This window comes from Giraffa tippelskirchi, chromosome 8, assembly GCF_054371585.1.
Source record: "Giraffa tippelskirchi isolate mGirTip1 chromosome 8, T2T-mGirTip1v1.2.pri, whole genome shotgun sequence".
NCBI classification, from domain to species: Eukaryota; Metazoa; Chordata; class Mammalia; order Artiodactyla; family Giraffidae; genus Giraffa; species Giraffa tippelskirchi.
The window spans coordinates 28,690,463-28,703,063 of record NC_137282.1 but is presented as its reverse complement, the minus strand read 5'-3'; the positions used below and the strand labels follow the sequence as shown (position 1 = coordinate 28,703,063).

Sequence of the window (12,601 nt, the reverse complement as noted above, 5' to 3'; positions counted from 1 at the left end):
CTTACCTGGGGATGAATCAAGACCCGGCTTCTCCAGGTGGCTGATGCCATTGTCATTAACATCATGCCTTAACAATGGGAGATGGCTTATCTTCCAATAGGAATGCTGGGGAACCAGAGGAGCTTCAGAAGAAACTTTCAAAGTCACCTTGGACAAGACCTTTGCCAGGGGGATGTCTCTTTTCATCAGCTTGGATGAAGGGAGATGAATGAGGGGAAAAAACTCAGTGGGGACTCTTTCTTGGATGCATTACCTGAAAGTCAAGAAGGGAATAATCTTGAGGCTCTGTTCTGACTACTTTTCAGGCTCCACCAGGAAATAATAAGAATTCACAATCATCCACTTACTAATACACTAAAAGTTTATTTTGTTGGGAGCCTGAACTTGGTATGTGTTAAGTAATAAAGTTAACAACCTTTACAGAGTAAGTCACCAAATGCTATGAGGGGAGAAAGTAGAAAAGACCAATGAAGACTCACAGGGATACACAGATAATTCTGTTTTTAAGTAAGGTGTTGAAGTGCTAGTTGCTTTTGACATTAGGTAATACCCATACACACAGTCACAAAGAATTTGGGCTGGAAACTAGGGCCCTCACATGATTATTTGAATGTACCCCATCACCTTCACCACACATGGTGGGACTGCTATAGACTCCGCTGACTGTGGGGGGCACCTCCTTGCTCCTGGGCAGGTCTCTGGCCTACAGAGGAGTCCGTAGTAATGTTCAATATGAGCATTTTTAAAGAAACTGTGGGCTTCTTCTTAAGACATTTCTCCCTGGAGTGCCACCCTGCTTCTGTGGCCCTACAGGTACGTCTCATCCAGCCCAGGTACCAGAACCTTCTCTGGGGAAACCCAGCCTCTCCCCTAACGTCAAGGGAGCCCCAGTTGCTTTGGAGTCTGGCAAACTCAGCAGCCGGGGGTTGTGGCCACCCACCAGTGTGCTTCTGTCTTGGCTTCTGCAGGCTTCCAGGAGGCTGGGAAGGAGCTCAGTTCTGTAAGAGAAGAGGGCGGAGGGTGGGGTCTGTGGAGGACTTTCTCCAAACCCATCTCTCCACCCACAGCCAGTGCTGCCGGTTGCCCCCCAAGTTTACCTGATTACCATAACTGCCTTCTTCTGACAGCTGCATTTAGTCTCACAGGAGGGAGGTACATTCCTCAAATTAGCTGTGACTTGTACCTACTGTGCCCATTTTAATTTCAAAACACACTTCCTTCCTTCCAATTATCAGAAAGTTCCTCTGTCCCAGCCCTCTGGAAGGAAGACTCCACCCCAAGTCATTTGTCCCCTGCAGTGAGGTGAGGGTTGGGGGCATGTGTGATCTTGGTTTTCCCACCACACAGGGCTTTCCGTTTGTGTCTGGTGTCTCCTGACCCCAGGGCCCCTGACTCCTGGGCCCCGTTTGCCCTGAGTCCTGCGCTGACCTACAGGACACATGACTGCCTGACTTCAGACTGTCCTCCTGGGTCTGGCCCCTCTCGGCTCCGGGCTGAGGTTTCTCCCCTGTGAAGCTGGCCGCTGCGCCAGTCTCCCCAAGAACAAGCCTGTGAACAGAGCGGTGAGCGTGCTGTTCCCAGATGTGGGTGAGGGCAGCCACCTTGGACTAGAAGAGGGGAGGCCCCACTCACCTCCTCGTCTAGGATGGAGTGTGGCTTTCCCCTCCCAAACTGGAATCTTGGTACTTGTGAGCTGGAAGAAAATTCGACTCACAAGTGAGGAAACCAAAGTCCACAGCTCAGGTCAAAGAGCTGAACTTGGCCTCTTGACTCTTAATCTATGTACTTTTTACTGTAGTAAACTGCCTCAAGCTTTCATTTCTGGTCAGTTAGTCTCTTCATTCTAAACTCTTGGGGCTCACAGAGGGAGACAAACTTTCCAGTGGGTGATCCAGGGGGGACGGAGCTGGAGACAGGTGAGGCGGGTTTCCTGCTGCTCTGTGCAAACCCTGCAAGTGCTCTTCCAGAGTCACCATCTCTGAGCCTGGCCCCAGCTCCCCACAACCTCGCACCCACCTTCCAGGACCTGTAGGCCGGGGAGCCTCTCGGAGGTCTAGGCCGCTGTCCCAGCAGGAAGTGGGGTTTCTTAGCTGGTAAGATAGCTTCAGTATTAAAAGCTCCTGTTTCTGTTTCCTGGAGAATGACCCATATGCCCTCGGGCACCTACAAATTTTTTAGTTCCTTACTCCTTGTCTGTCCTGTTACCCATGACCTTGCATTAAACTGGCTAGGTGTTTCTTGAACTCCTGGTTGCCCAGCAGACAATGCCTTTGACGCTGTGATCTTCTGTATGGCTCTGGCCTCACTCTGGACGCTCAGGCTGTGATTGCTCACATCTGGGTCCTTCTCCAAGCCTGCTCTTCACCTGCACCTCCATCTCTCACAGCTCTCCCTACTCCGTCAAGTTCTGAGACCTCCTTGATCTCTATATGGGTTTATACCAGCCTGACCTTAAACACAAAAGCCCAAGAAACAAGCTTGTTGTTATTTTTGCTATGATTATGTCACCGAATAGTACCATGGAGCTGGTCTGCACAAAACTTGACATTGAAATGCAAACTTTCCAAACAAATACACCAGGAGGTATTTGAATTTTTTACAAAAAGACTCGAAACATTGAAAAGTTCGATTTGGAAGGGACATTAATAATACTTCAATCCAGAGCATTTCCCAAAGTGCATTCAAGGAAAAACAAAAAGGAACATACGTTCATCTATTACTCAATGAAAGAGTCCTGTGCTCAAGTGAAGACACAGCATATGACAGCCCTCTCACAGGGATTAAAAATATATGTTAGCAAATTAAAGACTTGGAAAGTCCTCCGTCAGTGAAGCCTCTTGAATTTTAACTCAGTGTTTCCCATGTTAATTTAAATATAGAACCCTCTCTTCTTCCATTCATCTTAATCCCACAGATCCTGTGTTCTGTGGATGACATGTCAGGAGATGTGACTGAAGTGAGTCCAAACCCTCTTCTAGCAGAGGAGGAGACACAGCCTTAATGAGGTTTCAGAGGCTTGCTCAGGGTCGCACAGTAAGGACCAGGTAGAACTGTTTCTGGAACAGGACTTCCAAATTCCTGTTCCTGTGCTTTTTCCTCTAAACCCTGTTGACTCATTTTTAACAAATAGATTCCTCTGAGAATTCCTCAAAATGTCAAGCATTCTCAGTTCTCTTAAAATTAGATAACCCATGTCTCTTATGTTTCCTGCATTGGCAGGCAGGTTCTTTACCACTAGTGCTACCTGGGAAGCCCAAGTGATAATACAAATACATAAAGTAGGGAAATCAAAGTCATATTTCTTCAAACTGGGCTTTTTTTTTTAATTCAAAATCTATCCTGGAAAATGCAAAATAAAGCAATGAGATACCATTTCACATCTATTAGAATGGCTAATAACCACAGTAAAAAATACCAAGTGCTGGCAGGGATGAGGAGCAACTAATTGGAACCCTGATACGTTGCTGATGGGACTGCAAACGGTGCAGCCTCATTGGAAAACAACTTAGCAGTTTCTTATAAGGATCAACAATCACTTACTGTGCTTCATTCCTGGATATTACCCAAGAGAAATAAAAACTTACACTTACATAAAAATCTGTATGCAAATATTTATAGAAGTTTTACTCATAATTGCCAAACATTGGAAACAATCCAAATGTCTTATCAACAGGTGAATGTTTCAATAAACTCTCATAAATATCAAACAAGCTCTCATAAATACTGTACCAAACTCTCATGAATTCATACAATAGAATATACCCTAGTAAAAAAAAATGAATTAACTTTTGATAAATACAACTTCTCCAGGGCTTTGTGATGAGGGGGAAAAAAAAAGACTCATCTCCAAAGGTCATATGCTATATGATTTAATTTATTTTTTAATTGGAGTATGTTGTTGTTGTTTAGTTGCTTCAGTCGTGTCTGACTCTTTTGCAACCCCATGCATTGCAACCCGCCAGGCTCCTCTGTCCATGGGATTCTCCAGGCAAGAATATTGGAGTGGGTTACCATTTTCTTCTCCAAATTGGAGTATATTTTGCTTTAAAATGTTGCATTAGTTTCTGTTGTGCAGCAATGGTGAATCAGCTATTTGCATACAACGTATACATGTACCCCCTCTCTACTCTTGAGCCTCCCTCCCACTGCCCCCAACCCCCCTCTAACAGCACCATGCTGAGCGCCCCATACTATACAGCCACTCCCTGCTAGCTGTCTACTTTACACATGGTAGTGTATATAAGCCACTGCTGTGTCCACAAGTCCATTTTCGACACCTGCATCTCTATTCCTGTCCTACAAGTAGGTTCATCTGTATCATTTTTCTATATTTTTCTCTTTCTGACTTATCATATGACTCAATTTATGTACCTTCTTGAAATGACAAAATTGGAGAGATAGAGAATAGATTAGCGGTTGCCATGGGTAGGGAAAGGTGGGAGGGAGTAGGGGAAGGGACGGAGTAGGGGAAGGGACTAACTATGAAAGAGTTACACTATGGAGATCTCTGTGGGGCTGGGGTAGTTCTCTGAGGTGGTGGTTACAGGTATCGGTAAAATGGCACTGTGATAAAATGGCACATTGTATCAATGCCAATGTCCTGCTTCTTGTACTATAGTTATGTAGGATGGAGCCATTGGAAGAAACTGGTTGAGGGCACCAGGGACCCCTTGGCACTATCTCTGCAACTTCCTGTGATTCTATTTCAAAACAAAAACTTTATACACACGTCTATACACACGTGCATCCACGCACACACACATGTGATACCAATAATATGGATAAATCTCAAACACATTATGCTAAACAAAGGAAGCAAGGCACAAAAAGCTGCATGCATTCTGAAGGATTTCGTTTGTATGACATTCCGGAAAAGGCAAAAGTTTAGGAGTGGAAAACAGATTTAGTGATTTTCCAGGGATTACATGGAAGGCAGCAAGGGAGAATCTGGGATGATGGGGCTGTTCTGTATCCTGATTGTTGTGGGGTCACAGGACTCTATACATGTGTTAAAACTTATGGAACTAAACATCAAAATTTTTTTTACTATTTGTAAATTTCAAAATAAACATTAAAAAATTGATTGGCAGTAAAACACAAAAAATTATAGTTTCTATTCCAAGAAACTATTGTGATGGCTTTTGCACATCACATTTGGTTTTCACAAATTAAACGCCCATAACGACAATACTCAAAGGCAAAAATCATTCCCTGAGATTGTGTAATTAAGTAAAGGGTTGTCTTTGCTTTTAATCTCTTCAGTGTTTTAGATTTTAGCAATACAGATGAGTAATTTTGATGGCTTTTGTTTTATTGACCAGCCAGCTCTAATTACAGCTGGTGGTTACCAAAGCCTGATTACACCATGACATTGAAGCCTGAACGGGGTTTGGGAAAGCTAACCTGAAACCAAAATAGGATTTGGGGGAAAAAAAGAAAAAAAAAACAGAATGGAAAGAAGGAGGGAAGAAAAGAAGAAAGAAAGGAAGAAAGTAAGCTTGGGAATTACTTGTATTATCTGCCTTCATTCCCTGTTTCTTTGAAAACGTTTTCAGTTGGCTCTCACAGAGGCTCAGGTGTACATTCTGTTACTTAGCAGTTAATTCTTTAGACTCATTGGGATCTGAAATGTAATATGTTTGCTCTCCATTGCACCCTACCCTGGTGAGTTTCTCCCACCAGGTTTATTTACTCATTCTTTAACTTCTGTTGAATGCTTTCTCACCTGAATGTATCAACAACAGGATAAGGCTAGAGGACAGGCAACCAGAGTTCAATCAATAGGACAGGTGACTGATTGGTCAACAACTTTGAATTTCAGGTCACCACTCTTGTGCTCATATTTTATTCATGTTATTTTTGGGCTTAGTTCCACATCAGAAAGTGTAAACACTGAAGTCAAAACTGCTTTTAAGAAAAGTCAGCTGATCTTTCGACATCCAATCATCTTTCTGTGGTTCTCAAGATTTCTTTCTCAGCATCATGGCATAAAAACATTAAAAGTTGAAATTGCAGGTTACAGCTGGTGTTCAATCATCAGAGAAAATGGAATTGCGACTCTGGCTGTGCCTTCTCCCACCTCTGGGCAGGTGCTGCTTCCCACTTTCTCTGCGTCTATCACATCAGGGCTGAGCGTCTCTTCACATTTAAAAATGGAACTTTCTGGCTCTGAGTTAACAGGTGTCTCAAGTGATGTTGGTTGGAATTGTGCTTTAAAATATTACCCCTTAGTTTCCTTTATTAGCTCAGAGAAGCAGGCTATGTGAGCCTTTTGCCATCTATTTATATGTTTAAACGTTATATTAAAGTAATACCAGCGTGAATTTTAAAGAATAAAATAGTTCTACAGTGTTTGTTTTGACAAACAGTAGTTCCCCCACTACCCCTTCTCCAGAAGAACAATCCTCAAGTATCTGAGTCAATGCTTTTGGTATTGATCTCTTCATTGCTAAAGAAAATGCTCACTTACTGTTCTTGAAGGGTAGCCGGTAAGACATCCTAAAATGTGTTGCTTTGGTATATTTGCTGCTTTGAGCTCTAGACCCTTGAGAAACAGCAATCCAGGGAGAAGCTTTCTCTGAACTCTCCTTATCTGCCTAAAGACAGAAGCTCCAAAAGGAACCAGTGGTCATGGATCCCCTCTCCAGGAGTTTCATCAGTCAGGGAAGAGGGACCCTTGTCACCTGAGAGGAGACTACAAGTTGACACCATACCCAGACACATAACTATCATCACAAACTATCACACCTCCTGTCTACTCTTGTAAAGGCCCATTCACCATCCTAAAAATCATTTCTTCTCCCCGAAGGGGCCAGCATACCCCCCTTCTCCTTTTCCTGTGAAGATGGCAGATAAGTTTGAACTTTAAGGCATCTTGGGGAGTTTCTCAGTTTCCCTGGATGTCTTCCAGGCATACATGAAGTGCTGCTGCTGTTGCTGCTACTGCTAAGTCGTTTCCAACTCTTTGTGACCCCACGTGACCCCTCTGTCCATGGGATTTCCCAGGCAAGAATACTGGAGTGGGTTACCATTTCCTACTCCAGGGGATTTTCCCAACCCAGGGATCAAACCCACACCTCTTGCGTCTCCTGCACTGGTAGGCAGATTCTTAACCAACTGAGCTGCCTGGGAAGCCCTAGGCATACATGAGGGACACATGTTAATAAACGTCTGTTTTTCTCTCATTCATCAGCCTTTTATTACAGAGGACTTAGCTAAGAACTCAGAAAAGTAGAGGAAAAATTATTTCCCTCCCACACAGTTTCCTTGATTTTTCACTTTTAAGCATCAGCTATTGACTTAGCACTTTCCGAGCTAGGTAGAGATTCGGCTCTCTCTTCTCCCCAGACCCCCATGAAACACATGCATCCCTTCTCATCCCCTTATCTTTGCAACAGTTATATCATAGGTTTTGTTAGACCTTTATTTGGTGTTTATATCTTTATGATCACATAAATGCTACTCTGAGCAAAGTCTTGTAGTAAACTACACTGGCTTTTTCTATCCTAAATAACTTTCCCCTGGATAATAATTTTGTTATGATAATGATGGTGATTAGTGCTTATCACAAATTCAAACACAAAGTCTCACTGAATTACACAAACATCTATCCTCTCAAGACAGTGGGAGCATCACATATTTCACTGATTTGACCTTCTTGAAGAAATATCTCTTAGGCTCTCTGACAGACTCCAGTCTGGACTGTCTATTTCCAACAACTAGGGTGGAACCACTATTCAGGGATTTTCCTTCACCATCCTCCTGGGGGTTCCCTTTACTTCACTCTTGTGATGGATCTCCTGTTCCTGCATCTTGTGTCTTCTTTCTTGGTTTATTCCCTTGCTTTGGCAAAATGTATCCTTTAGAAGCTTCCTCATAAAGACATGTGGGAAATACAAGGTTTGAAACATTGCCTTTCTAAAAACATCCTTATTCAAACTTCATACATAAATGATGCTGTGCCTACATACAGAATTGTAAGGTAAGAATCCTTTTTCTTCAGAGTTTTGAAGGCATTGCTTTATTTTCTTCTATCCTCTGCTATTACTGCTAAGACACCTAATGACATTTTAATCTGACCTGTCTATCCTTTAATCATCCTAAGATCTTCCCTTTATCCCAGGAGTTCTAAAGTTTAACCACACCTTGGTTTGTGTCTGTTTTCCTTCCTGCATGTCATGCTGGAAACATACCACTCTAACCTGAAAATTTGTTTGGGATTATTTTGTTAATGATTTCTTCCACTCCACTTTCTCGGTTCTCTCTTTCTAAATCTCTTATTATATAAATAATGAGACTTCCTGGATGAATCCTCTATTTTTTACATTTTCTCTTTCACTCACTTTTGGGTTTTTGCTCTACATTTTGGAAGAGTTCTTCAGTTTTACCTTTCAATTTATAAAATTTCTATTATCATGCTTCTGAATGTTTAAAGCTCCTTTTTCTTCAAAAGTTCCTGTGTTATATCATTCAGGTATTGATTCAAGGGTGAAATATCTTTTCTTGTATCGCTGAAGATACTAACCATCCCTGATGGTTTCTTTAAAGCTTCCTTTTTGGAATGTCTCTGCTGTTTTCATGTTGCTTCTTTATGCTGGTTTGTCTTGGTCTGAATGTCTCAAATGAGGGTTCTCCTTCAGTTCAGTTCAGTTCAGTTCAGTTGCTCAGTCGTGTCCAACTCTTTGCGACCCCATGAACCACAGCACACCAGGCCTCCCTGTCCATCACCAACTCCTGGAGTCCACCCAAACCCATGTCCATCGAATCGATGATGCCATCCAACCATTTCGTCCTAAGATAAATTTTGAACAGATGCTCATAAGAGCGATGTGTAGTAGGGGTTTATCAGCAATGAATGTCACCCTATGGTGATTTGGCCCAATTGTTTCATTGGGAAACTCATAATAAGTATCTCTTAAGACTTAGTTCTTGGGCTGGTCTGATTCCCAGTGGACTTTTCCAATCTCAAACCTGGAGAACAAAAGCCTGGCTGATGTCAAATGACATCATATAAATGATAGAGTAATCATTCTGCAAAAGTTATGGTTTCTATAAATTAGGGAACCTGGTGTGGTTAGAGCTCTGGATTGAGAGTGTGAAGTCTGAGTTCTACTAAAAGCTTGGATATAATCTATCTGGTGACCTTGAACAAATCCCTTGGTATCTCAGAGGCTCAATTTTCTCATCAAAAAAATGGGTTCTGCTTCTCAACTTCAATGCACATGAAAACCAACATTGCTATGTCCAGGGTCCCATCTCCAGAGATTCTAATTTGGTTTTTCTGAGATAAGGCTAAGAACCTGCATTTCTAAGGCCAAGAACAAGCATCTTGAGTGATTCTGATGCAAGAGGGCTGGTGACCACCTCAAATGGTGCATCACTTTAGACCTTCATTTATTTATTCAACAAACATTTATTGAGCACCTACCACAACATGTTTTAGGAGTTGGAGAAGTAAGAAGGGCTTCACTCTCTTAGATTTTACACTCTCCTTGGAGAGAGAACCAAAAACACATAAATAAATGGGTAAATAGTACCATATAGCAGTAGTGATAACTACTGCATAGAAAGAGAAATGAAGGGACAGAGAAGGGTTGGAACGAGCAGTGGAGCCTACTGCTCAAAGATGATCGACTCACCCAGCACGTGTACACCACAGTGTTCAAACATCACTCAGCAGGTTGTACCAGATAATTGTCCTGGCCTGACTGCTTTTAGAGGTCACAGATGACACGAAAGAAGTGCATTGGCAAGTAAGCAGCAAATAATCCAGAAAGCATGTGCATGCTCCGCATTGTGGTGCTGTTTCTAAGTGCAGTGTAAGTTTTTTAAAGATGAGGATCAGCCTGGGCTGAAGTGGTTAGAGAAGCTTCTTGGAAGATGGTTCTGAGACAGCACTCAGATGTGTTGATTTGGAACACAGATGGAAACCAGAACACCAGTAGGCTTTATAAAGATTTTGAGGTTGTCAATGAGGTTGGCAAAGACATTCACATCTAGAAAGGTTTGATATGTGTTGGCGTCAAAGGAGAAGGACAACCTTGGAGGAAGAGCAGGGACATAATCTACAAATGGTAAATGTAATTAATACCGAGTGAGCGTGTGCTCAGTCATGTTGAACTCTTTGCAACCCCAAAGACAGTAGCCCACCAGGCTCCTCTGTTCACGGGATTTCCCAGACAAGAACACTGGAGTGGGTTGCCATTTCTTCTTCCAGGGGACCTTCCCGACCCAAGGATCAAACCCACATCTCCTGTCTCTTGCACTGGCAGGTGAATTCTTTACCATTGTGCTACCAAATCAACACTGCTATATGTTATATACAAAAACTGTTGAGAGTAAATCTTAAGAGTTCTCATAACAAGGAAAAAAATTTTTCTTTTTCTTTAATCTTATATGAGATGAAGGATGTTCACTGAATTTACTGTGGTAATCACTTCAAGATGTATACAAGTCAAGTTGTTATGCTATTCACCTTAAACTTACCCAATGCTATATGTGAATTACATCTGAGTAAAACTGGAAGGAAAAAAATAATAAACACAGCTTTAGAAGGAGAAGCAACCTTGGAGGAAAAGCAGGGGACATAAGCTCTCACCTTGCCTTAGCCACAGACTAATTTTAGAGCCTTGGGCATATCGTTCAGTCTCTCTGAATTTTAATTTCTTCACTCATAAAAGAGGAATAATAGCTTATGTCAACCTCTCCCACAGGCATAGGGTAAAGGGAAAAAGAAGCTGATAGCTGGGAACATGGTTTGGATAATAAAGAATAGTAGGAAGAAGGCTATTATTAAGTATTATCTTTAGGACTTTACAGCTCAGAATTGGAAATCTCTCTGTAATTGCACCATGGAGAATCTTGAAGCTATGAATTTCCTGTGGGCATCTTACCTTCAAACCCATCAGATTCCGTGGATAGTGAAACCTAGTTTTTACAGTTTTATCTTCCACTATATAGATTTAATATTCACCACCTACTTAGTCCCTGTATCTCCCATAGCATCTCCTGACCTATTGCTTGTGGTGCCATAGGCATGCAGGAGAACAAGGACTCAAGATACCTGCTCTGACTTAAGCTACATAAAAATGGAAAATATGGCACACTTTAAAATCAAACTTTCTCACATTTGAGCACAAGATCAAACCTGCAATTTGTGATCAGTCCAGAGCTCTGGGTCTCCAACTGGAGCACTAGAGGTGGGTGGGTAGAAGGCCACAACTGTTCGTTTTCCATGAGCTTCAGCTTTGGTTCATGGAAAGGAACTTTAAATCCCATTGTCAGATTAAGTCAATTGTGCTTCACTTGGTACCTTTGGTCTCCTATGCCCATGTCTAAAAAGGAAATTATAATCCCTCTTAATACCAAATTGGGCTTCCCTGGTGGCTCAACAGTAAAGAATCCACCTGTTGATGCAGGAGACACAAGAGACGCGGTTTCCATCCTTGGGTCGGGAAGATCCCCTGGAGAAGGAAATGGCAACCCACTCCAGTATTCTTGCTTGGAGAATCCCCTGGACACAGCAGCCTGGTGGGCTACAGTCCATGGGGTCACAAAGAGACTGACATGACTTAGTCACTAAACAACAACAAAAAATGCCAAATCACCATGCTGTGCCCTCACAGCAGGCTGCTCGTTGGAATGTCTAAGAATTCCCAGGGGCGATACCTCGTATACTCTAGCATATATTACATATATATTATGCCTGCTCCCTTCTCCAAGTTGTTGCCATGATGGCGCCTTTGACCTCTTCTGCAGCTCCGGGAGATATCTGCCCCTTTGGGCCAAGCTGTCCTTAGCTAGCAGCCACCACTGCCACCCACACTCAGCCTCATGGGAAGGACAGTCCCCTCTCACTCCCCACAGCTCAACTGAGATGGTGTGCTGACTGTGAATCAGGTATTGCTAGAGCCTTGGAGTAACTGAAGGGCCATAAAGAGGTGACATGCCTGCCCTGGAAGGGTTTAGCATTCTCCCCTACAAGCTTGGTCACCTGCATGGCCACCATTCTGCCCTCAGCAGGCTTCCTTGGGCACAGGGTGCCACACCACCGCCCACCGCCCACAGCCCACCAATAAGAATCTCCATGTAGCTCCACACCTGGCCATCAAGACCCAGAGGAAAAAAAAATCCACTTACCCCAGTCTCAGTCACCTTCTTTTCCTACTCTGGGATTAAACTTTTTTCAGGATAACTAACATCAGGATCAGGGCTTCCCAGGTGGCTCAGTGGTAAAGAATCCATCTGACAAGCAAGAGATATAGGTTTGATCCCTGGGTGGGGAAGATCCCTGGGAGAAGGAAATGGCAACCCACTGAAGTATTCTTCTCTGGAAAATCTCATGGACAGAGGAGCCTGGCGGGCTACAGTCCATGAGGTCACAGAAGAGTCAGACATGGCTTAGTGACTAAACAATACAGTAGGAGCATCCATTTGTTCAGAATAAAACATCCATTCCTGCCCACAAGATCTGATCACCGCTGGCCAATACCAGTCAGTAATTAACAGTGCATTTCACAGAATCCAGCCCATTCAGTTTCTGGTGCCATCAAGAATCAGTCCAAGGGGACAAATATTGTCCACATATGAGGTACCTAGAATG

The 12,601-nt window shown here is 42.9% G+C and overlaps 1 protein-coding gene across 5 annotated transcripts in view; it reads right to left on the bottom strand.

Moving 5' to 3' along the window:
• ACSL1 (acyl-CoA synthetase long chain family member 1) overlaps nt 1-12,601 on the bottom strand; it is a 275,902-nt gene that overhangs the window by 136,696 nt on the left and 126,605 nt on the right. Inside the window, exons 1-4 of one of the 5 annotated variants that reach the window (XM_081521830.1) lie at nt 12,139-12,330; nt 1,633-1,693; nt 941-998; nt 6-253 (exon numbers count right to left, since the gene is read on the bottom strand). The exons of 3 other annotated variants lie outside the window; for them this stretch is intronic. Coding sequence is in view for 1 of the 2 variants with exons in the window: in XM_081521820.1 (XP_081377946.1) it covers nt 6-186 (181 nt within the window). In the remaining variant the exon portion in view is untranslated. Of the gene's footprint in view, nt 1-5; nt 254-940; nt 999-1,632; nt 1,694-12,138; nt 12,331-12,601 lie in introns of those variants that run through there. One more of the 5 variants, XM_081521820.1, reaches the window with a different exon arrangement.